The following is a 26,695-nucleotide window of genomic DNA, read 5'->3' as shown; positions in this document are numbered from 1 at the left end:
CTTTGGCTTGTTCACAGCACAGTCACAACAAACGTTTGCTTTCTTCCGTCTCTCTCCATGTAGAAGAAGAAAAGTTGTGCCTTACCCCCAATGGTACAACCAAAAAAAAAAACATGCTGCATGCCTCTACTGATAAAGCTACAAGGAAACGTAATTAACTTGTTTCTGCATCTTTTTTTTTCATTTCAGAGAACTCATTTTTTTTCGTGTTTCAGGTTCTTTCAAACATGCTGTTTTATTTTTAGAGGCGTCTCCACCTCAGTATTACTTCTAACAAAATAAAAGCTATTAACCAGCAATTTTACTGTTAACATCTACCTACTTGTCCTAACTTTAGCTTTATCACCAGTTAGCAAGAGGTGCTTCACAGCCTCCAATCCTGGGCTTTAGAGCTTTTTTTGCATAATGAGCTTAAAACAATATAACAATGTTGATCCCACTTTATTTTAAATTCACCTTCAGTGAAGTGCTGTGAATCGTCCTCCTCCTCTGGTGTGTGCAGCGCTGAACTGGCCAAATATTTCAGACTCTGACTCATCAGTTCAGACAACCTGCTGCCATTTTCTTCACCCTGCTTCTTACTTTTTGTGCTGAGTCACTTGCTTACACATTGAATGAAAACCGTTTTTGGCACCAACTCTTCCATTAAGATCATTTTTGACCAGTCTTTTCTGGATTGTCGATGGATAATACCAGGGCAGCACTACACTAATGTGTCTGCTGCACTTAGTTTTCTTTGCCCTGGCATTATATTTCTTTCTGTATTGGTTTCTTTGGACATCAGCAAAAAATATCGTGACGGTTGATATTTTTGTTTCTTAGAAAACTTTTAGTTTTGAGGGAATTTTGCAGACTCAATTGGTTGTTGATGAACTAAACCTGTGAATTTGGTTATTGCGATTGGCACTCAGTGAGACTTAAGTGTGTGCACTCTTATATAGCATCAGTAAGTTTGACAGAACATAACAATATATAATAATTCTAAATTAGTATCTCTTTAAAGGCTGATTATGCTATAATGTTTAAGTTGATAGCAACACCTCTGTGCCCACTCACGTGCAGCAGAGCAACAATTAATTTTCTTGGTTGTACAAAGTTCACTGCTCTTCACCTTGTTGATGGCTCCATAGGTTCCATCACATTAAGTTTTACTGTGTGTGTGTGCGTGCGCATCTCTGTGTGTTTCCATTTATCAGTATGCACCCTAACCAAGCAGCTGCCAAGAGCTTAGCAGGCTGTTGCTAGGCAATGCCATTTAAAATCCATCCCTCTCTGTACGGTGGAAGCAGGGTAGCTGTGTTTTGTCTCTCGGTTTTTGTTGCTAATACCAGTGTGGAAGCTGTTGTAATATGAGACATTTGCCTCTGCTAAGTAGTATTTCCTTTCCAAAGTGCAGCTTTGTTGCCCGGGAGGACTGTTTGACCTGTGATGACTTCCCAAACAAAAGACAATTAAGTGACATTTTAGGAAGCTGTTCAGTAATAACATAATAAGAGGGATGTTTACCATGTGATGACTGGTTAAAAAAAAAAAAAAAAACAGGCAATATGTCACGGTTTAGTCTGGAGAGCTACAGCGTCATCACAGAAAATATGCGGAGGTGTGTGTATTTGTGCTCCTTTTAACAGAAACAGATCCGTTTCTTGGATGTTATAATAATCTTTAATAAATGCATTTCTGGTTAGCTATGGGTCGTTCTTCAACTGTGGGATTATAGGAAAGGTTATATTCAGGTGTATGCTCTGCGAGAGTATGATAGATCACATTTGGAGAAAATCCCCTGGTGTAAAGGATATCAACCACTTTATTCTCCCTTTTTGAGTTAAATGGATTTAACCTGCTAAGTAGCCTTAGCAGCCTCAGAACAACCAATAAATGTAATGTTTACCTTGGGTGCAGAAATACACAATATAACCTTTTTTGCAAACTGCTGGTTTGTTTTTAGTTTATTTATTGCATATTCTTTTGTTTTTTTTAGCTGGCTGGCATTCAAGCAGTTACAAAGCCTGAGAAGGTGATGGTGGTCAAACCTAGACCTTTCAAAGTTGACTTGAGTTGACTCTTAATGTGCAAAAATTCTTTATTCATTTATTTATTTAAAAACTTTAGTGCCTTTTAACACTGTTACTTATCACTTCCTGCTTGGTTATGAAAGATCATTCTGCAGTGAACAAAGTATGGCTGAAACAGGCCGGAAATATTTTTAGTTCATTATCAAAAGCTTTTGAGAGTGATGATAATCTTATGTCATTTATCCTGTATTGGGATTTCAAAAATCACAATCTACCTCATAGACATCTGCAGAAGTCATCACTGTTTGTTCATAACAAATTCATTCAATCTGTTTTGTGGTTGCTGTGATATTTGAGCTTGGTGTCAGTGAGCACATGTTGTAGTGATATCCAGGTGACATTGTGGCCAGCTTTGTATTCTTTGATTCCTAAAAAGCAGGTCTATCCTGCAAAAAGCAGGATTATCTGTCATAATCCGACATCTGTTGTTGTTGTTTTTTTTTTTCTATTTTATTTTATTTCTAGTCCCGTGTTCAGTTCATTGTAATGTTTAGATGCTGTCTGTAACTGCATCAGCAGCTCAGTCAGTCATTTTGGGACATTATTCCAGAGATCAAAGCTGGTGTTTAGGCCATAGGGGTTGCGGTATTACTGTGACAGATGGTCGTGTCTGAATTCACAGCCAGGGTTTAGCGCTGATCTTTCTCACACTTCTTTCCTTCAGCTCAGCTACTCAGCTCTTTAGCATTATGAAGTTTTGCTGCCCAGCTGTGTTTATTGGCAAGCTCCTAGCACTCATCTAATACATGTGGACTCAAGAAAAGGGATTTTTGTTGCTTTACCCATCTTGATTTTCTGCCTGTTTGTTTTTTTTTTTTATTATTTGTGATCTCCCGAACAAAAAAGACAAAGACAAGACAAAATCAAAAGTTGACTTTTCACTGCAACAGAACCTTAAGCAAAGAAACACTTAGGGAGAGACAATAAAAGTGAGTGTCGGCGGTAGGCCATTACCGCTGGATGTACTTTGACTTTAATGGCGTTGCTCTGAGTCATCCCCTGTGTTCTTTATCGCAGTGGATAGCAGAATGAGAAACCACATCGCCTCAGGGCCTTGACAACACGTCGCTGTCTCTCTGTCACTTCATCTACATGGACCTGCCCACTCTTTCCCTTCACTCACCTTTCGTCTACATCTCTTTCTCTTGCTGTCACTGCCAACCCGTCAGCCTGACACACTACGTCTGAGTCATTGCATCAGGGGTTACCGTAGTGGTGATGTCATCACGGTTGTTTTCTCAAAACTTTAGAAAAATTCCTTCAGAGCTGCATTCGTTTTCACAGGCTGTGTGCTCTTTAAGTACAAGGCTGGCTGAGGTTAAACATGTTAAATTATGTCTGTACAGGCTGTGTTTTTATGCCTTCAGCAACAGCTGTACATTTTTTTTGGTTTGTTTGCAAATCTTATTGTTTGGTATGACTTTTCAGTTAGACTCAAAAGGGAACTCGTAAGATTTCAACATTTATTTGACAAAAAACAGCTGTTTACTTTAATGTGATGAAATTAAACAAACAAGCAAAAGTTATCGTCACATGGAAGGAAACTTTCGGATATATCCTTGTGGAAAAATGTCACATCTGTGACTGCAGTAGTAAGTAAATTATAGTGACATACTTTTGTTACTGGCAATAGCTATAATTAATGTCTTGACTACAGCTTTAAATAGGGACCGATTGACTTGAGGCAGTAGTTCAAAAACTCCCACTTCTTTTCCTTATTTGTGCAGTGTACAGATATGGCGTGGTAATAATGAGACAGGGCAAGAATGGGAGCAGATGAAATTATTCAGAAAATATTTTTAAAAAAGCTTTTCAATAGTAAAGGTGTAAGTAAAATGTGGCTAACCTCAGATACATATTCACCAAGAGACAGAACATTAAAGTGAAGTGGAGAAGGTTAGAGGAGAGCAGGTCATTTGGTCAAGAAAATAAAAGTGTACAAATGTGTGGCTGTCATCATCAAGACTGAAAAGAGCATGCCACTCTGTGGAAATTGCTATAGGTTTTTTAGCAGAGTGATTGGAGCTGAGCAAAATGTGGAACAAAGAAGAAAGTATGCTCTGCTAGATGGAGGTGGAGAGTTGCAGAGGGGCAGACAAGAGGAAAGAAATGGAAGGACATCAAGAAGGAGCTGGGCAAGTTTATACAGCCTTACAGCTAAAGCGATGGAGGGATGAAAGGAGAGGAAAGATGGAGGAAAGGGTAAAGGTGGACAGGTAACAGTGAGGTCTGAGCTTCTGAGGTGGAGGGAGAGAAGGGTCATCGGCATGATCAGTTGGTCAGCCTCCTGCCAGCCGACTGCCCCTCTGGAGGCCAATTAGAGGGGAGGTGGCTGTAGAGCTAGAAACAGCAGAAGACTCCACACGGGTGCACACACACACACACACACACAAATACACATCAGAGCAATAATCGAAGCCCCCAGGCAAACGACCTCATACCACAACGGAATATGTGCAGACACAGGCTGAATGTGCACAAGTCATAGTTCCTCTTTTATCTCACATGCTACTAAGTACTAGTACTTAAATACTTTGAGTATAGTCTGTATATTATTTAGAAGTATTAATGGCAAAGATAGTGGCCATCGTGCAATTACCAAATGTTAGCATGGTAACACTATGAAAGAAAATGCTGAACTTGATGAATATTATAACTGTTAAATAAATCATAAATAAATAGACTTTAGCTCAAAGAGCCACTCAACCTGCTTGTAAAGGTACATGCAGTACAATGTAGGTACATTATTATTATGTTGCTTAATTAAACCATTTAATTGGTTTGTACGGATGTTGCCATGGAAACTTTTCTCAGCCAGCCAGTTCATCAGCAGGCTGATGGGCACCTAGTTTAACAAAGCTTTTTACACCAAAATTAGTGTGTTCATTTATTTATTTATTTTCCTGCACAGCTCAATGACCAAGTAAGCCAAAAAACAACAACCTCTTTTCCACTGTCTGCAGATTAGTTTGTTATTCTGGTTTGTTTCATGACATAAATATAGGATTAGTAAAGTGGAAAGTGGGCTTTTTTACAGAATTGTATTTATAAGTCTCGTCAAATTAAGGCATAGCTTATTTATATTTGTCAACCTGGGTGTCATCATGTTAAGTGGATCTGGATTCAAGGACTGATTAAAACCTGTTACTACCAAACTGTTGTTTTCACTGTGATATAATTTTTTTATATACTGTAGCAGACTTGTAAACTGTAACATTCAAGTTATTGTTAAAATAGACTCCTTGTAAGTCACACATTCAGACTAAACGCATTCAAAAAATAATCTTGCTTGTCTACATTCACAATGAATTGGCTGAATGAATAAACTGTATTATATGATGCATGGATATATTGTGAGTCTGTGTGTGTGAATGCAGTAGGTTTGCAGCCTATTTTGCTGCTGCTGCAGTACAGATATGGGGAGCAAAGTTGTTCTGTGTGTGTGTGTGTGCGTGGTGGGGGGGGATTGTGTGTCTGATCCACATCATGACCTTGAGTTCATCTTCACCATCACCACCCCTACAGTGCTGGAAAGACATTCTTTTGAAGTACAAAAATCTCAGTACACACACACACACATCGCTGAATAACAATCTAAAGTTCACCCAAAAGCTTTAAAAGGGTTTTATTTATTTCCACATGCACACACACACACACACACAAACTCTGTTGCTGAAAAAAAAATGCAACAAATATGTGCAGCTGGAGGCCCGATTATCTGCCAGTGAGCCAATCAGTGCTCACCATTATCAGGGTGTTTTGAAACTGAAGCTGCTGCAGTGGCAGGTCCTCTGTTACAGCTGATCATATACTGCAGATGATGTGCTGTTAACATGAAGTCTAATGAGGAGGGTGGAAGACACGTACACAGCCAGTATTTATAGATTACACACATTGACCTTTAACCAAACCTTTGGCTAGTATATGTGTAATCACCGGCAAAGTCAGTTAATCCCACACAAGCTCGTTCAACCCCACCCCTCACCTCTGCCCGCCTCACAGAAAGATGCATCCATCCAGATACTCAGCATGTGTCATCTCAACTGACACTACACCATAGAAACTCATTCAGCTTCTGCACTTTCCTTCATGTTGCAGTGTTTTAAATACACACACTTCCAGGCCTTTGTTACTCTTAGTCGCACAATAATCACACCATACCGTGTGTATATTTTATTTCAAATCTATTAATTTCAGTAACATTTTTTAAAATGAAATAAAAAAGAATTTGTTTCCATTACCTGACTGCTGCTAAAGTATTGGTCTACCTGCTAATATATACAGTGACTTTTAATAGGTGTTGTACTGTGTAGTTCTTGCTGTATACATTGCATTATGATAACACCTTTTCCTTTGTCTAATAATGCATGTAATATTTAGTTTTGTTAACCTTTTGTATTCTTAATGCAGCACTTCTAGCGACATTTTTTTATAATAACCACTGACACACAAGGTCTAGGATCAAACCATCCACTGCTGCCAAAACCCAGTGAAATGGTGAACTATGCCTGCTGTTCATTGTGTGAAAAACCAGCAATCAAAGCCTTGATTATATACTTTATATATATATCAAGAATGATGCAATAATAACCAGGCTAGCTTAGTGCTTTTTGTTACTGCCAAACTAAGGGTGATGAAGAGGCTTACAAGCAGATTTCAAGCACTGATTTGACCACTTGAAATGGATGGCCGAAGCCAGCTGTTGTGTAACATCAGCATTTATTAACCTGAAAAGAGCCATATTTAATACACTTTACATATAAAGCCTGTGCTTCAAATTGTACAATATACTATGCATGTTTATGTAGGATATTTTCCATCCTTGCCATCTTATTCAGATTGTTGTTGTCATGCTGTTTTTTTTTCCCTCTCATTTCTATTCTCTTTTGTGGCTGACATAATGAGGTTATAATGAGATTGATAATGAGATTAACATTGCTCTCATTCTTTAAGGACATGAAAGGGCTATGTAAACATTCATTTGCCTCATAAGTTTAAAGAGGACATTTTGCCTTCCCAAAGCAACACAGTTGGATGGGATCATCATACTGTATTAATAATAGTGCTCCATCAGTCAGCACTGTGTTAAGAAAAGCTCTCTTTTCATCTCAATGTTTTTATTGACTTTATTGTGTTATTATTTTTTATTTTTATGCCTATCATCCCTCTGAATATGGTGTTGCAAGTAACCCCACTCACACACACTTTTTCAAGTTTTTTAATACAGTCCAGGTGACATATGTCCCAGCTTGTGGTCTATCTACACCTCTGGAAGGAGGGCAGATACAAGAGGAGGGGGGCTTTCACAGTTACTTTATTTTTAGACCAGCAGCTTTTTTTTCCCCTCAGCTCGCCACTCCTACTGAGATTTGAGAACAGGTTCAGAGAGTAGTCTCCATAGACAGATGGAGAAAGAGGGGGATTGAATCTCAACAGTGAATCAAAGGGAGATAGTTAATAGTTAATTAGTTAATTAGTTAATTAGTTAATAGTTAATAGTTAATAGTTAAGAGGTACAGAGGAAAGGAGAGAGATGTAGGGTTTATTTCAGCAAGTGTAGTGAAGTTTGCTGTGTCAAGCAGAACGTGATTAAAGGTTAAAAGAATAAATAAATAAAAAGTCAAATGTGACAGTCAACTTGTCACAAAGTTGCTAACCGAGTAAAGTTGGTATAATTTGGGTTGTAGCTTGTGAAGCATTATAAATGGTATAAATGTGTAAAGAACCTGAGTTGCCAGATAATAAATACCACCACACTAGCTTGTTTAAATGTGATTTGAAATGTAGGGTATGATTCAGCTGATGACCTGAGCATGTTTTGTGCTCCGCAGGCAATAGCAATCAGTCCTCACCTTCACCTTTTTAGATGCAAGCGATAACGTTCCTTTCCTCTGTCTTTCTCTCTGCCTCTCAGTGGTCAACTGGCCTTCCTGTTGGAGAACGTGCCCTGCAATGTCCCGAGTTGCCAGAGCGTAGGACGAATGTTCAACATCCTCTGGGACCTGTCAGATTTGGGTGCCATCCAGAATGCTGTCATGGCAACGTTCTTTGACATCTACGAGGATGTGAGTAATTCATGTTATGTTGATTATCCTGTACTTTTTTCCCCACAGTCCTTTCTCTAAACATCTGCCTGCTTTGTCCCAGACTGTTAGGTTTGCCAACAAACTGACAGCACTTTGCTACAACTTCTAGGATAAAAAAAAATAGTCTTACAAAGAAATCAACAATATTTGATGTCTGTAATGCAGAAAAGTGGATAATGTTGACATCAACAAAATTATTTATTTTTGATTTTTTTTGTTTTTTTTCATATTCGCAAGAAATATTGGACTGTGGACAGGACAATGCATTCCCTTTAGGGATCTTTTGTTATCAGCAATACAGCTAAAAGCATATATGGATGCTTACAACTTACCAACTGTATTCATTAGAAAAAGCAGTTTATTTTATTTATTTGTATGCTCTTCTACTGGGGTTTTCCACTCTATATGCACAGTGTCCTATTAGCAACTGTCAGTCTTTTTCATGGACTTCTACTATTGTTGTATTTATGTAAATGGTCTTTTACATGCATATATAGTATAGGTGTCATACTGCAGTCTGCTAAATTACTCCTGCTAATGTAGCCTGTCTGCTTCCTCTCTTCGGGCCTACCTCGCTCACTCACCCTTGAGAGACATTTTACAAATGAGAGAGAGAGACGTAGTCAGGAGAAGAGAAAGATGGAAGAATGGAGATGATATGAATATTCTGTTAGAGGGCTAAAAATGTACATCAGAAGACACACATAGCATGCTCTCATTGTCCCTTATCTATGTGCCTGTCTTCATTTGCAGGGTATATTAGACATGCTGGTTTTGAGCCAGGCAGAGGGCAAGAAAGACTTGAGCATCCACGCTTTGAAGAACAATTTTGAATCTGACGCCTACTTTGTTAAAGTGATGGGTAAGTGACTGGTTTCCTTCAGTGTATTTTTGTTTTATGTGTTTTTTCTTCTCATGCCTGGGGCTGTTTATCGAAGCCCCCCCCCCCCCCCCTTTCATGCCTCAGATAGGAAATATTAATATTTCTTGCCCTTGTTTTACTGTAACAGCCCCTCCTAGACTAATTAAAGTAGCTGAACATGAGCTCGTCTTTTCCCCAACCTAGACAGCAGATGGTCATGACTATTATCAGTCATTATACTACTCAGCTGGTGAACTAAAATTAAAATGGCCACTGTCGACATGAAACCGCAGTAGTAAATGCAGCTTCTCCTACAAAAAAAAGACTATTTCTAATAGTGTCAGGCTTCACTATATTGCATTTCACAGTAACACAAAGGGTGTACTGTGGGGCTCACTACTACTCCAAGTCTATTTGGTACCAGTGAAGTTTCCAGTTTGTGGTCAGCATGTAGCCATGATCGCCTGTGTTTGAACCCCCCCCCCCCCAAGTAATCATAATTTGCCACTGTCATATAAAGTAACCATAAATGCCAAAACAAATATCCTGTATACTCTCTATGCAAGCAACATGACTAAATGTTCACTAAACCTTAAGAAACCACACACATACAGTACGCTGTGTTTCAGTCAAAGCTGTTATCTTCAAATAATTTCTGACTACAAGCAACCGCAGCAGCTTCACTATCTATTGTTGATGGTCAAATAGTTTTTTTTTTCCTGGTGCCTTTTTCTCAGTTAGATTTTATTTCTTTCATTTTTCCATGCCAAAAGCGTTTGAGTAAAGATGTGCTCTTTTGAAGTCAAAATGTTGGTACAGCGTTAGTACCAAGTGACATTTGAGGAAAGCAAAAATAGTTCCACTCTCGGGTGGGTCTTTGCACAATTTAATCTGTCACTCTGCTCTGCTCATTAGTCGGAAAAGGAGCGCTGTTCATCCCTTTCTGTTTCGGCACAGTTGGCGAACAGTTGTTGTTTTGTCTTGTGGGAGGGGAGGGAGGGGGGAGACTACATTTGCTCTTCTGATTTCAGGATCGCACATAAGAAATATACACAGTTAATACCCATGCTTACTAACAGAGTTGCACTATGGATCGGAATCTCTATTTAGTGCCAGATATTGCACATGTGTAGATTTGACTTCTTATTTATACTGGAACTATTGGTGCAACATTTGCCGACAACATGGCAAGTACATGTTTTCAGCATTTTCCAGGCCTGGGATTTACTGGTTTCTATTCATCATTGCCTGTTAGTGTCAGTATCAGTCACATGATTGGATGTCAGACAGTAAGATGTCCTAGTGAGCAGTCTGATGTACGTCTTTGATGTGAGGCAGCAAACAGCTGACTGCTCTCTCCTCCCCCTGAATGACACACAGCAGTCTTTTCTAGAAACAGGAGTGGCAGTGCCTCGCTGTACTGTAATGGATGCTGCTACAATCCTTTTGATGAAAGGGTTGCAGAGCCACATGAGGATTATTTGCATCGTACTGAGCTGCTAAAAATGACACAATGATTTCTTCTGTGTGGTATAATTGACTGTATTGCTGTTTTAGCCCACTTGAAGTGAAGAACTTACCCTCTGAGTGATGCTGAAGTGAGTTTTTAGAGGAACACCTGTGATGACCAGTGACCAGAGAGTGACTCAGACGCAGGGATCACAAACACCGAATATAGTCCAGAATCCAACACTTTATTCCAACAGGCAGAAGTCCATACATGGGTAGTCAGTCCACAAGGCAACCATAACCAGCAAGGAGTAGGAAAAAGCAAAATCCATAAAACAGTCCAAAGAGTACACAAAGATCCAAATTTAAGGAAAAGGCTAGCTCAGGGTCGATAAACAGGCAGGACTTACAAGCACAACGGCCCTGAGCTGATGTGATTTTGTGGGGCCAGATAAAGTTGGTTTCCTGCATAGAAATCCTCACAATTCCGACAAAGCTGCAAGCATGTGAATGCATCGCAATTCAGCTACAAATAGGTCAGGTAAAATAAACACCCCCTTAAAAAAGCTAAAATTAGGTAATGCTTGTCATTATGGTGCATGATAATTGTATGTAGAATTGTGTTGTTGTTGTTTGTTTGTCATCTAAAGAACAAGTCATCGATGTCTGTTGAAGTGGTGAGTCATTCCCTAGGTGAATAATCATATCATCACATCAACATACACTCTGTCCTTAAATAGCAAAGTCATTAGCCTGGATGACTGACAGCTGGTGGAGAGTTAAAATTTAACCCCTAAAAATGCCTTTTTCAAAGACCTGAGCTATGTAGGACTGTTATTTGTTTTCTTTGCACTCTGCTACATGAAGTGGGGTAAAGTGAATGAATATTGGATACTCCTTTCTCCCAATGTTTCTTTGAATTTCTCCCTATAAATGCCCCAGGAGGTCATTCGTTACGTTGGTGTCAGTACTTCATGTGCTGTCTACAGTGAAATATCGGTTTATACTAGTTAACATCTCTGGCCCAAGGTTGTGGAGGCGTCATCGTCAGGATAAACTTGTACAGTATCTTCACAGTTCTTTGTAATCAGGACATCATCTTCAGGGCAAACTCATGCTGTGTGTTTATAACCTCAGATAGTACGTCTTTCTAGACAGAGCAATATCTGTCTAAAAACAAAGCTATATGGACTTATCCGGGTAAATGGAAACACAGATGTGCCTTGCATTGAGAGACCTTCGGGATTTAGCGTAGTGGTGGTAGAGGCTAGTGGTGCAGTGGGTGGGGTCAGGGTTTCTGTGTGGAGTTTGCATATTCTCCTCATTTCTGTGTGTGGGTTATCACCAGCTTCCTCCCATATTCCAAAGACACATATGTTAGGTCAATGGAGGATTGTTCTCTGCCCGTCCCAGCCCGCCTTTTCAGGAAATCTCTCCAGAAAGACACTGTTATTGCTCCATTAGAATATACACACATCCACAAACAACGACTCACAGCTCTCTAACTACTGCAGGTCAGACAGTATGAAACAGATCAGCTGTTTCAGAATTACTATATAGTAATAGGTGCCACAGATAGACTTCATTTTTGGGCCAAAGTTACAACGCAGAGCAGCCACTGTACTTTTCTGGGGGGAAAAAATGGAAATGGTACATAATTGTATACCATATACGGCTAAACAGTGGAGGAGGTGCAGAAATTATGCTGTTTATATTAGTCATCTAAACCTGCTGCTTCATTTGATGTTCTTTCTTTTAAACCCTGTGCTGGCTGACTCTTCTGCAGCACTTAAATGTGCTTCTTTGTAAAGGATTCTGGGTAATTAGAGTTAGGAAGGGAAGCAGAGTAATGGCGTGAACCTCTGTATGTTTTCTCTTCTGTCACCGAAACCCCTCGCAGCTAGGAGGAAAGAAGCAGCTGGTGACTTCACGTGTTTCAGAGGCACATTGTAATCTAGATCCTCTCGAGGCACAGTCAGTGGGCTCGGCTTCAAGTGACATGGTGGTACAAACGGGGAATCTGAAAGACAGCGATGTTTGGCAGCAAACGCTGTAAAATGGCAAGAATATTACATATTATTTTGTATGTCGAGAAAAAAGCGTAATAGCAACAGTCATGTATTTTTAGTTCTCCTGACAGGCTGTGTGTGTATTTTTGTGTGTGACCTTGACATATCTTCTTTCATAACGCTTTTCGTGCTGCCTCTCTAAACACTGCTGTTCTTTTCTGTTATCCATGTCTTGTCTCGCTGCAGCACTTCAAACATCACACACACACAGATACACCCACACCAGAATTCCTGTTTTTTCCCCCCGTGGATGCAAACACTGTCAGCTCCCTCACTTCTTTTTCTTCTTTCTGTTTTCCTACTTATATGACTCCAGCATTTTTAGTTGTGAATATTTCATGCATGTTCAGTGTGTTGCGTTTTCGCTACATCCAGCTGACTACAGACTAGGAAGCGACAAGCAACCCAAATATAAATGTATCTGTCAAATGTTACACCCCGTCAACATTTCATCCTCCTCCCCTGTGAACGTTAGCTGGAGTGCAGCTTAATAGCCCCGCGCCTCCCATGAAACCCCCTGAGAGTAAATTGTTTATTTACAATTCTTTTTTTTCTGATAGCACAGCTATCAACATCATTGCACTACAATAACTGAGACCTAGAGTGTGAATTTCATATTCAGGCTTGACATTATGTCAGCCAGTGGTGTGTCTGTGCAGACGGCCCGATCCATCCCTCTGTTCTGTAAGATAGAATCCTATTTTCTCAAGATGACATCTCTCAACCCTTCTCTGCATGCTGGAGGATTGACTTTGTGTCGGGCTTGTTTGTGCGAGTGCGGTTTGTGAGTTAGAGCTAAGATTCCACACACACACAGACTTTCTGGGATAAATCCATCACATCTTCCATCGCACATCTCAGACAGCTGCCTTGCCCTTCCTCCCTGTCGGAGGCCGGGACTCTTGCCGGGACTCTCACACTGGCTGTGACCCGAACCTGTTCCGGTTCCTGACATCTTATCCATCCGAGCACCTGACATGCAATAGTGCTAGTGTATTCCATCAACGCCCTCACCTCTGTTTGCTATTGAAACATTTATTATTTAGGAGCAGCAGAGAGATATTTGAGTGGAGCCGCAAACCGGTGGAAGAATTGGCAGCCGGGGTGCCATTGTGTCAAAAATAAACCCTTGAAAGCTGAGAAAAACAGCATATCAGTCCTGCATACCATGTTGTTTTGACACTATTCCAAGCAAGGTTCTTCTCAAAGTGGTTGGTTGAAAGTTATTTAATGTATATGAACATTTTACTTTAAACACTGTAGGTGTTGTTTTGCTACTAATACAAACTTTGCATGTACCCAGGTGTGCCAGTCAGACTTTATGTTGACATGTTTTGTGGGATGTGTTATTATTTAGTATGGTGAGTAGCACTGATTTTAGTCAATGATCCATCATTTGGGTTCACTCCTGCTCGTTTTGTGTGTGGTGTATGTATATATATCATTGTTACTTGCAAATGTCTTAAAAAAAATCCTGTGACCTTCACTTTAATTTCATTTTCACTTTATTTTATTGTATCTAATAGAAATACCTATGCTGTTAAATGGATTACAGAGTATGTTAGTATTGCTAAAGTGGGCACAAGTACACTGAGTTGTGCTGCAGGAATGGCATTCACACTTCCTTAATGGAAATCCTAATTGGATCACTTAAGCCTCATAGTTATTCCAGCTGCCTACAAGAGTGTGTTACTCTGCTTCTCTCGCACTGTGTAGCCCAGCCATTAAGTGACCATTCAGTTTTTTGACCACTGCCAGGTCAAGTGAATAACACGTATTATCTGGTTGTCATGGCCCCTGTCAGTAGGTTGGATATATTCAGACATAAGTCAACATTCTATCCTTAGAGTCAATGTTAGAAGCAGGAAAAATGACCAAGCTGCAAACAGCGATAGATACACGACAGGGTCAGAGCATACCAAACTGCAGCTCTTGAGAGCTGTTCGTCTTCTGCACTGCGTATCAAAAGTGGTCCAAGGAGGGAAAAGCAGTGAACCAGCTATGACCAGGTGGCCAAGGCTCACTGATCTATGTGGGGAGTGAAGGCTGGCCCATGGGGTCTGATCAAGCTACTGTAGCTCAAACTACTGAAAAAAGCATGCTGGTCCTGATAGAAACAGAACAGAACACACAGTGCATCACAGTTTGTTGTGTTTGCGGCCATGTGGCTGCAGACCAGTAAGGGTGTCCTAATGGTGTGGACAATGGGAGTAAGCAAAAATAATTCCTAATAGCATGGGTTTTTCATTGATAATCTGGGTTTAACACTCAGCAGAACATCGGCTTTGTTGCATATCTTTGCATGTACCACTTGAAAGTCTGTCTCTGACCTGCCTTCTGGTCATTTGTTAAACATTCCATAGTACAATGACTCATTTAGCAATCAAAACTAAAACTCAGATACTTACTTTGACACTTAATTTGTGTAGTATGTTCCATGCAGACTCATTACTTACTACATGATAAGGTGTTCTACAGGTATAAGCAAAAAACACAGACATTTTAGAGGGGGAAAAAAAGTATACTGTGTGTTGCTACTATTTTAGAATACTGTTCTAAAAGCTTATCTTTAGCTTTAGATTCAAATAAAATCAATTTTGAAGAAACATATCTGTTCTTTAAGCCAGTGTTCTGTCCTTGTTTATACAGTACAATGAACATATTTTCTTGTTTAATTTAAGTATATGTGTTTTTAAAGAATGGCAGATGTAGGATAAATCTCGGCGTGGTCATGTGATCAGTCTTCTGCTCACTTAGGATTAATTGCTTTAGAGTCAATCTGAAATAGACTTTCATATAAAATTTGGCCTGTTCTACAAAGACAAAGGACGTGCATGATGCATATTAAATTTTATACATTAAGCTGCAAGAAACAATATATACACAAAGTGTTTGCTGGGTGGACAGATGGGTGGATGATTACTGCCAAAGAGGGAGGAGATGGAGAAAATCATAAACTCCAAAATTAGAAAGAAGGATAAAATGATGGGAAGGAGAGGGGGAGGGCATATCTCTGCACAGCATCTCCAAGTGTGTGCGAGTGTGAGATGAAGGGAGAGACTGACAGGCAGAACTGTATGAGTTGATTAGTTTCCTGCTCACTTATTAGGATGCAGATTAGCTGCATTGAGAAACATCTGGGAGCTTTTCTCAGGCCCACATAGTCCCATTTTTTTTCTCTCCTCATAACCCCTTTCATCATTTCTCCTCCCTCATCCTCCTCTCTCTTCTTTCCACATTCTGTCCCCTCTTGCATTCTTCCCTGATTCTTTCCTCTTTCATCTCCTCCCCTTTAACCTCCTTCAGCCTTTGCTTTCTATCTTAGTCTTACCTCTTTTTCCTGCCCTCACTTTGTTTGAGCTTTTTTCTCGTTTCTCCTCTCCGAACATCTCGTTTCCTGTCCTCCTGCTTCCTCTCCGCTCTCGAGCTGTCAGTCAGTGCTGTCTTTTTTTATATACCTTCGATTCAAATGACAACGAGTAGATTTATATGAAGTCTTTCAGTGTGTCTCTGTGGCCCGGAGGAGGATTTGACTGGAGGCTGTACATTCAGATTCAGATTAGTGTGAATACTTGTTTTCTCTGCTGTGCCGCACAAAGATGGCTGAGTGGGAGTGTGTGCTACCACGTTTATCAGAACAGCATTCTGAACAGGCTTTAGTTGACATTTGAAGCCGCGATGGCTCTACCAGCAACTGGCACGACAAGCTAGGTTGACAATGCCAACCATATCATCCTATACAGTATGTTAAGAGTCATTCTAATCATCAGCTACAGGATGATTTGATCATAGGCAAGAGAGGGTCACATAATGCTACATGTCCTCTCAGTTTTTATTCTGAAGAGCAACTTGCTCTGCGGTTTCTCATCAAGGACATCTTGTCTGTTCAATTATCTGTATAGGGGTCACTCATCAACAAAGATGTTCAGTAAGCGGATTCTTCTTTCACCTCATTTGGCTTTGCCTTTGGAAGTATATGTGTGTTCAGTGAATTAAGCTGTAGAGTTGTTGTAATGCTACTGCACTAGTAACCCCAGTAAAAGGGGTTACAAGCAGAGCACAATGTTTGCTACAGAGCAATTAACAGCTATAGAACCAGTAGCTTAATGTTCCAATATCCATAGCCGCCTACAACTTTTATCGCAGTTGAAGGTCGACAAGGTACAACACAAATGCTATGGCAAGTAACAATTCCACAGCACAACTACGAAGCCACGATTGACCGATTTTGAGCAAATACTACCTTCAGCTGACGTGTGGAACACTGAAAAACTGTAAAAATACTTTAATATGCTGTTTATGTGGCATTAAATCATGTGCTTATTGGTTTTAATGAAAACAAGATTGACCTTCACCTACCTGAGCAGCAGCGGCAGCAGCGGTAAACCAGAAACGATACTGTCTCATAAATCAATTTCAGATTTTACCAAGTTTTATTAGCATGCACCAGATCCACTGAGAACCAAAGAGTGCATTAGCAGGTAGACAGACCTATTAGCACATTATGTGTAGTGGTTTAGATCATAAAAAACAAAAAGCAACACCTAAGGCTAAGGCAGCATGTTTGATTTATAATACTGAGGACTAATCCAATCTCTTATAAAATTAATTTAGCTCTGTGCTCCAAACTCAGCAATGGTATAGAGCAGGGGGGTGTTTTATTTGGAAATGGTTATGAAGTAAGTGCTCAAACTGTTTATGTCCAACTTTGATTTAGAGATTTTAGATGGACATCCAGCACCTAAAAGTGACAAAATTGATTCTATTGATATGAAGAATCTATGATAGACTGGTACCCTATCCAGGGTGTATCCCACCTCTCCCCCCACTGACAGCTGGGATACGCCCCAGCCCCCTTGTGACCCTTTGTAGGATAAAAGGATAAATCTTGAGTAAATGATAAGGAAATTGCAGTCAACATTTGAAGCTGATTAAAAAGTTGTTCTTTTCCAAACAAACAAGGAGAATTTGCAATAAATGTGCACAAATAAGCTTAGTACACACTGTAAATGCCAGTTGTACCAACACGGTGTATGTCTTTCTCATAACATACGAAGCCATGAGCAGGTGGTGCTCTCTGGACTTGCTATTGCTATTTAAGACCAGATGTCAACTCACTGCCACTCACACTGTGCATCATCTTGGTGAGTGTGTGTGTGTATATGTGTGCTCCTGTGTTGTGCCCATGCAGCCCTGCAGTCAGCAAAAGCGGCCTGAGGACAATGAGAAGTGATGAGCAGCTCAGAGCAAATGCCGCTCAGCTGTCAGATTGTTGTGTTTGTGTTTCAGCGTGTTAGTCGCACTTGTATCCAATAGTAACCGCTGACATGGCATGTCATGTTTCCACAACAAGTTCTTTTCATCACATTTCGCTCTTTGTGTGTGCCCAGTCGTGACGTCAGCCGACACCACACATGGTGACGTTTGCATGCGGTTACCATGGCACCCCATAGTTTCCTTTTATAGAGTGGCAATAAAGATGCAATTACAGGTGAGGCTCTAGCCAGAAGGACGGAGCCTCACAGCCACACATCAGACATGTATCAGATGTGCAGAGATCCGTGATGAAGGTTAACTAAAGATCATTCAGTAGGTTGGAGGCTGGTATGATATGACTAGAAGAAGCACAGTTCTATGACATACATAACAATGAGGTGTTGAAATTATAATTTTACCTGAAAAAGACTGTGTGTTTATAACAGTAAAAGAAATCCCCATAGTAAAAGAAATTTCCCATGAAATTACCCCACTGTACCATGAAAAAAGCTGCGCTTTTTCTGGTGTGTGACAATATACTCAAAGAGCATATCTGTTACAAACTATGTCACGACACACTGTGTGCACTCAGTGCAGTGTTTGTAGCAAAAAAAAAAAAACAAATAGTGTTTTGATTTGTTATCAGCATCTGACATGTATGCTGCTACTTATTTGGGATTCAAATTATAAATTGTATTTAGTACAGAGGTAGTATTTGATATATTGCTTACTACATTGCAGATATAAGCTTTTTGTTCCTTAAAAATCAGATACACCTATTCCTAGTGCATGTGAGTGACTGTTTAGTTCACCAGCTTATTAATATTTAATGCCATCAACTCAGCCCCAAATATCAGCTAATTCATTTGAGTTTTTGTAAACAGGAAGGTAGGTTATACGTCGTTATTTATCTAGAATCTATCAATGGAAAAAGTAGTCTAAATCAAAGTGTTTTAAGGTGTAAAATAATGATGGATTTTCACCCTGTTCCTTCTCATAAATCAGATTTATGGCTCTGACAGCTGTCATAAGTCAGTAACTGAAACTAGACATGTCATATTGGTCCAATGGTAAGTCTGAAAAATGCATTTTGCTTATTATTAAATTAGCTATAAACCCACACACAAGTGCACCATCTTTCATGGGCAAAAGCATCCACCACACACACACACACACACACTCACCCTCACACTGACTTATTTATTTATTTATTTATTTTTAAAACAGGCGCTCTGCCCTACAATTTGTGACTGGTGAGTGCATATTTAAAACTAGCATGGGTAGAAAAAAAAATAGCTAATTGGGATGCACTAGTTAAGTGTATGTCATGCACAAGCCAGTTTCATCTCTTCTTCTGGGATCTTAGGTTCTCAGCAGGGGTCTGTGCATTCACCATGCAACTGGAATCACCATGGGAACTGGCCCAATTTCCCCAGTATAAAATGTGTCACTTTTGAATTAGTATGAAACCTATATACTAGCCTGAATAACTACATTCAATAGAAAGCCTCAATCTATAGCGCAAAACCATAAGCTTCCTGATCCACCCAGAGGCCTAGAAAGACTGACTTTATGTTCCTATGTGTTTTGTGTACATGATTGTGTTATTTTCTTATGTAAACACAAACAAGCTTATCCCTTTTCTTTTCTCTTCTGTTTCACAATTGCTCACATCGGCTGTTTTGCTCATGAAGACTGGCAGTTCTTCAGCAACACACTGGACTGACAAATAAAAACACCAACTATTCACACACAGTCTCACAATACACACACTCACAGACCAACACAATGCACAGGCCTCACCCTCTGCTTGATCAAGTTAGTTAGCCCTGTGAAGGAGCTGCCATCAGTCTTAATATTACATCAGAAAATAGGCTCGGTACTGCAGAGACTATAATTGCTGGACCTTATGTGTGTTCAAGAGAGAGAAAGAGAGAGCGAGTGAGAGAGAGTGTGAGTGGAAGTGGAAGAGAGAGATGGTCATGTATTGGCAACAGACAAAGTCTGTTCCCCACAGGATGTGTGAAGAGCTATTCCAGAGACTTTCGTCTTGGCCATGGAGAAGCTGTTACATGCCTGTTATGTGTCAACCAAGGATTGAAGTGTGGACAACAAAAGCAGTCCCTAAAAGACTCTAGACTTGAGTTTCCTCTCTTTTGAATGTAATAACAGTCTGACCTACACACACACACACACACACACTCGAAAATGCCCAACCTAACTCATCCTGCTTGCCCATTGAGTTGTGAAGGACTTTTGCATTGACGGCTTTATACATATATCTTTTTCTTTCTCTTTCTCTTTGTGCATCTGTGAATTCATGTCACAAAATTCTTAATGTAGCCTGTGTGTTCCCACTCACACTCAAGTATCACACATTCAGTACAACCAAAAGAGAGACCCTATGACCTTCTGATTTGGAATTTATTAGCCGTTGTACATCTGACAGGATATAAAACAGAAAGGGAAAGTTTGGCATGAGACAAGGGCATTCTGACAGTGTTATTTCAACGGAGTGCCAAGTGTGATTTAGGTTTATTACAGCAATTCCGCCGAAAATTACAACGCCACAAAAATCAGATCGCAGAATAAAACAGATTGCCATGCAGTTGGGTCTTTCTGAGTATAAACGTGTACATTTATGTTGACAGTAAACAGCTTGTCTCACTTGTTTTCCTATCAAAGATTATCCTGACAATCAAAGTCTGACACACACCATATTTAAATTCAAGCGGCATGATATTGTTGCCTCATTTTGGCCCTTTAATGTGTCAGCATCTGTCTTTTTATGGCGTTTCGTTGAAGTTGAAAGATTACTGCAATATTAGCAATTGCCACTGACACACTGAGATTGTGCTTTAATGCGGCTATGAAGACCCATTCTTTATGCCACTTCTGCTCACATTTGCTCCTTTGCAATGTATAAACAGTATGCCAGCGTTGTGCCGCTTCACTCCACTGCTCTTGCTACTGCTTAACAGCTGATTTGGCATTGTGGGGTGCGCTAACTGGGCTGTATGCACCTTTATAGTGCCTCACTGCAATGCGAGTAAGGGATGGAGGTAGCATGGTATTGTTGCACATTTGAAGTGAGGAGACAATTAACAGAACATCAGTCAACACCTGCGTGTGCTTCAGAAGCAGGCACTGAGGTGGCACTGCACCCAAAGAGAAGGTGACAAAGTGGCGATCCTCACAGCATCCTCATAGCGCAATCTCTGCTTGACAGGAGCTAATGAAAGACGTTTACGTACTTCAAGTTTCTTAACCGACCTGTTAACAATGCAGACCTGCAGCTGAGGTGAAAATAGGTGTTCTCTAATGTGCGAAAAACTCATCTGAGATGCACCATGAAACACACTACAGGAGAGAAGATTGGAGTGTATGCAAGAAGGTCATGGCATCTTGGCTTTGAGTATAGCAGCCTTATGTCTGAGGAGACCTCAGAGGAGACCCACTTCAAACAAATAGCAGTCTAATCCCTCTGTTATTGATTTTTATTGATTTACAGTGTCTGACTGCGGTGAAAGTACCCTGACCCCCAAACAGCATGAGATTTAAACCAGCAATGAATAATCGTATCTCTATGATTTATTGATCATCTGCGTCCTTCATAGATGACTTTGGTATAAAGCCTGTGATGTGTTGTGTGCTCACAGTTGATGAGCTGTATAATTACACACAGGGCTGTTTCTGACCACATTGTTGCATTAGGCCAGGCGTCCACTGGCACTCCTAAAAGCTTTGATCTTTTCAGAGCCAGACAACCTAATGTTTTTTTTTTTTTTTAGTGTCATTCAGCGACTTTACTTAACTTGTAGGGCACGAGTATAGCTAGAAACAACCATGGGCTTTAAAAAGTAACTGCAGTCAAGGTGTCAGATTTCTCTCATGTTTGCTACCACTGAGTGGCTACATAATGACAGTATTTAAGTTTTTACAGTCTCATTAAATGGCCTAGTTTGATGTCCTTGGCTTTAAAAAACATTTTGCAACCAAACAGTGACAGTTTCCTGAAATACCAGTCTGCTTTCAGTATCTCTGTTAAACGACTACAAAACAATATCCTTGATTAGAAATGAAAGTGTTTATTCCTGATAAAATGAAATTTCTTACTGAAACCTGTTTACCAAGATGTTAAGTAGCGAGCTGATATGCAGAATGGTCAGTCAGGGTCAAGGAAAGCATGTTTGTCTTTGATGGGTCCTCCATCTGAATTCTGCTTGAGGCGTATACTTAATAAGCTTGTGAACTTCAAAGCAGCAAATTTGCCTTTGCCACACGTACGCCATTACTTTTTAAATCAAAGCTTTAACAGGGGAAAAAAATATCCCTTATATTTATTCACATAAGTGATGGCTGATAGGTTACTGCGTACATGGATCACACTACAAGGAAATGGTGCAATGCAGTCCTCAAGCCTTTCCTGCAGTGGCTTACAACACTTGTGTAATTGGTCACACTTTGGACAATATAACAACAAGTTGCATGCAGGTTATACTCAGACATCGAGGTAAGAATAGGGTTTGAAATAATCTGTCAGTACAAACTGAGTGTTGAGTTTCAACAGCTTTCTTTACTTCAACAAGCCATGCAGGTGGTTAAAAATAAAAGTGTGTAAAAGCTAAAGATAGTACTGTATGTATCTATGTGTTGTCAAGAGTCTCTCAGTAGGTGCAATGCAATCTGTACAGATACAATCATTAGTTCTGTGAGGTAACACTCAAAATTGCTTTGAACATATGTGTTTGCTGGCCTCTGGCCTTTTTCTTTTTTTACTTTCTTTTAGTTTAGTGAACGTGTAATGGGTGATGAGGTCAGGTGTCACATGGTCTTGAAGTCAGAACAGGCAGGTTCTTCTGCACCAAATAATCTCTTTGGAACCAGGAAATTTGCCAGGACATTTTCCACTACTTCAGATTGCAATTATTAAATAAATAGATAAATAAATCATCTTTGCAGATCTTGTAGTCAAATTTCTTCACATGACAACTAAAAACAGACCAGTAGCACAGGCTACTGCTCACACGGTGTCTTCTAAATGGGCACGGGTAAAGAGTGATTGGAAAATTATTGAGAACAGGATTCCATGCGAACAATAATGATTTAAGATTAAGATTAAGAACCTCTCTATTAATCCCCGTGGAGGAATTAGGTTGTAGTAGCAGCATATCAAAGAACAATGAATACAATATCTACAATAAAATATATACACATACACGCACCTACTAGCAGGGAATGTGGTCACAGAACATCCCACATCAGGGTACGCCCTCCCATTGTCAAGAGTCTCAAAAAGTGGAGTTAAAAAAACAAACAATCTGTGTAAAATAATTACAGTGCAGATTTAATATGCACACTCTAACACTGAGTCTTCATTTACCCACTGCCTATAAGATTGAGGGCACTGTGATGTCCCTCTGAATAAGTACATTAAGTTTGGCTGTTGTTTAGTACAGCGCTAGGTGCCGACCTTATTACCCGGAAAATGGGCTTCTGCGTGACTCCATCAGGAAAATCAAGGCAACCTAGACCCAGGAACCATATTAGTATGCTAATAAAGTCACTTCTTTAATGACTGATTAGCAATTCAGCAGTAGATTTGGTCCTCGCTGCACTTGTACACACAAATAAGTGAAATACTCTCTTAGCATGCACGTCTGCACGCATATGCAGCATTAATGGTTTGCGCCTATATTTATTTTTTTTTTACAAACCCCCACCACCACTGCCAATAACCTATCTCGTCCACAGCATTGAAGTAATTTTGAGCATCAGCCACAACTTGTTTGAATCATTGTGTTTCTCCGAGTTGATGTTTGATACATGTTGATGCAGTGAGCCTCAGGGTGCGGTAACAGCTCCATCACAGATGACACTTGTTCCACAGGCTTGTGTGTTATTGTGCTGGACATGTAACACATGCTAAGAAACATGTCTGTCTCTGTCTTCTTCAGTGCTCAGTGGCCTTTGCTCCAACGACTGTCCAGAGGATGTGAAGGTAAGAAATCTTTTTTTTTTCTACTTTTCTAATGATTCTGTGACTCCTGTGTTTCCTGTGTCTGTTGCACCTAACATTTATTTCCATGCACACACCTGTATCGTCCTGCATTGTCTGCACTAAGCAGCTTCTAGCAGCAAAGTTTGAGATATTATGAAATATTACCGCTGCTGGCTGCTCATCTGTGGGGAGGATCAACTTTATATTCACGAATTCAGGACAGGGGATTTGAATGGATGATGTGGTTTTTGCTTTAGGGTTCTATGAGCTCTTTATATGTAAAGTACTCATCATTCAATGCATCTTCAGAAATGAAACCCACAAACCCATAAATTGGGTTTGTTGCAATTTATGCGATTACATCACCAAAAATATTTACCTGTTCATATCCTGCCCCATTCCATTTTTATTTTTATAGTAGCTATCTACAAATCTACGCAGTGCAAGCTAATAACCCGTTGCCTTTCTGCATTCTTTATGAGGTGAAGAATATTTCAGTAAAATACTGCAGTATTCTTTTCTCAACTGGTCATTTCAAATACAAGGGTAAACAAATACTAGGTGTATCTGTTTTTTGACTCCTGCCTTCAGGAAGTTTACTTTGAGGTTTGTTGCTTGCAGTACAGTGAACAAACTGTACTGCAAGTTTATCTTTTACTTGTTTACCTGTTTCATAATGTTGGAGGAGCTACAGCAATGTTAAATTCGCTGTTTTCCATCTGTCCCTGCAAACCTTAAGTTCATTTGCAGCTCTAGTGTCATCTTCAGGGTGAGCCTCAGATGGCTCACCCTGGTGAGCAGGCACTGGTTTGAATCCAGCCTGTGCCTTTTTCTCTGCTTCTCTCTCCCTTCAGAACAGTGTGTATCCAGTGTTCTTCCAGACTAGGACATTATGTTATAAGTCTGACTAGGACTTGGAATTGAGAAATGGCAGTGGTGCAGTGTTTAGCACAAATCTGTCTAGAGTCTTTTGGTGTGTGGAGTTTGATTGCCCTCCCCATGTGCCTGCATAGATTTTCTCCAGATATTCCGGCTTCTTCCCACATACCAATGATGTTCATCCTAGGTTAATTGGGGACTCTAGATTAGCTGTAGGTGTGAGTGTGATTTGTCTCTCTGTTGGCCCTGTGAGAGACTTGACATCTGTCCAGGGGATTCCTGCTTATTGACACCTGGGACTGGCTCTAGGTCCCATGGCCCCTGTCAAGAAAATGGATGAATGTCCACTAGGGCATAGTTAAAAGTTTGAAACAATTACAACAGCTTGGTTTAAGGTACAGTACTGTTGATTACTATATGCGAACCATACACTCAAAAGATGGACAGTGGTATTGAAACTGTGAGTGGGAGATGCCAACTGTCACTAACTTTGCCGTGCGTCAGTTCGCCCACTTCCCAAGTGATCCAAACATGGGCAACGGAGCTGAGGTGGGTGGGCAGCTGGCACCCACCTGTCACTCAAATTGCACAGTAATTATGCATAACTTTAAGTGTTGTGTTGTAGGGAATGACTTACAAATGCAGCATGCTTGCTGCTAAGGTGCTCCACTTTTTGTTCCCTTCACAGTTTACATGCAGTCAAAGCCTGCTCAAATGGAGTTAGTCAAGCTTTAAGTACTAAAATCCATCACTCTCCTTCTCAGTGTTACTGTAGCAGAGACAAAACAGAACCTTTTTTATAAACCTTTAAAATGCTCTGAATTATATCAAGCGAGTGAGTGTCCTTCTTTGTGGCAAGTAGGGAAAAGTCTTCAAATTTCTTTTACAACACCCTTCAGGCAGCCCAGAGGAGGAGCTCCAGAGGAAGGTCATGCAAGGCTAGCTGATGCAGCCACTGCACACCCAACTGGTGTATGACCTCTCTCACTGCGTTGTCTTCAGTGAGGTACGGGGTTACACATTGAAAACCCACTATGTGCTCCTAAAATATAAAGCACATTTGGAGTAAATGCTACTAATTTGTCAAGCAGTTAGCTTTAAGAACCTTTATGGTTGATCATTATGTGAAAGGGAACAAAGAAATAAACAGAAAACACATACAGCCTGTAGCATCACCTCTTATACAGCCTTTCACCAGTGAAGAACCCTTTGCAAAACACATTAGCTTTGACATCAACAAGAGGCTGCTGGTATTAGAGTTGTTTTGGTTTTCTGTCTGTCTACTCTTCCGCCCGCTTGTTGTCTAACTGAAAGGTATGATGAATGCTGTAGACGAGTGGAGCTTGCGGCTGTTTCTACTCCTCTCCTCTCCCATCCATCACTCCCATCTATCTTTTCATTTCACTCTCCCACTCCTCTTCTTCTTAGTCACACCTCTCTTCCCCTGTCTTTCCACGACTCTGCTCCTCAGCGGCATTCTCATCTCTCTCTCTCTCTCTCTCTCTCTCTGTGTGTTTCTTTTTCTGACCTCATTTTAATTCCTCTCTCACCCAACTGCTGAGTGTCACACCATAAGGGGTTGAGCCTCTCTCTTGTGTGTGTATGGATGTGTAACAAGCTTGTGATTAGGCGATGTAAAGCGAAGGATGGCTGGACCGATCTCTTCATTAGTTGTCATCCTTTAGTAATGAAGAGATAAGATAGGAGTATAAGTATATCCACCCACACAGGCGCACAAACACACAAGCGTCACACTCATTTATGCTCAGTCAGATACTGCCTGGCTGGGTCAGACCTTTGCTGTGTCAACCAGCGAAAATGTAATGAAAAAACTGCTCAAGGTCGGTTTTGGCTTTTTGCCTGTTTTCTCTGCTCTTTTCTTTTTATCTGTCAAAAGAATATTGCAAAATTAATGTGTGTATGTTTGCGTTTATTACAGCCTTTTGGTGTGAACCAGCCAGGTCCCTATGTCATGTACACCACAACAGACTCCAATGGGAACCTGAAAAACGCCTCAGGTA

General features: G+C 40.3%; 1 protein-coding gene across 1 annotated transcript in view; it reads left to right on the top strand.

Annotated features, from left to right (window-relative positions):
• Positions 1 to 26,695, top strand: part of itfg1 (integrin alpha FG-GAP repeat containing 1) — a 106,266-nt gene that overhangs the window by 54,980 nt on the left and 24,591 nt on the right. The window contains exons 11-14 of the mRNA XM_028402199.1: positions 7,987 to 8,137; positions 8,912 to 9,020; positions 23,752 to 23,795; positions 26,614 to 26,692. Of these exons, the coding sequence (XP_028258000.1) occupies positions 7,987 to 8,137; positions 8,912 to 9,020; positions 23,752 to 23,795; positions 26,614 to 26,692 (383 nt within the window). The remainder of the gene's footprint in view (positions 1 to 7,986; positions 8,138 to 8,911; positions 9,021 to 23,751; positions 23,796 to 26,613; positions 26,693 to 26,695) is intronic.

The sequence above is a fragment of the Parambassis ranga genome, chromosome 3, assembly GCF_900634625.1.
Source record: "Parambassis ranga chromosome 3, fParRan2.1, whole genome shotgun sequence".
Taxonomy (NCBI): Eukaryota; Metazoa; Chordata; class Actinopteri; family Ambassidae; genus Parambassis; species Parambassis ranga.
The sequence above is the reverse complement of the archived record's forward strand: the minus strand, read 5'-3'. Positions and strand labels throughout refer to the sequence as shown.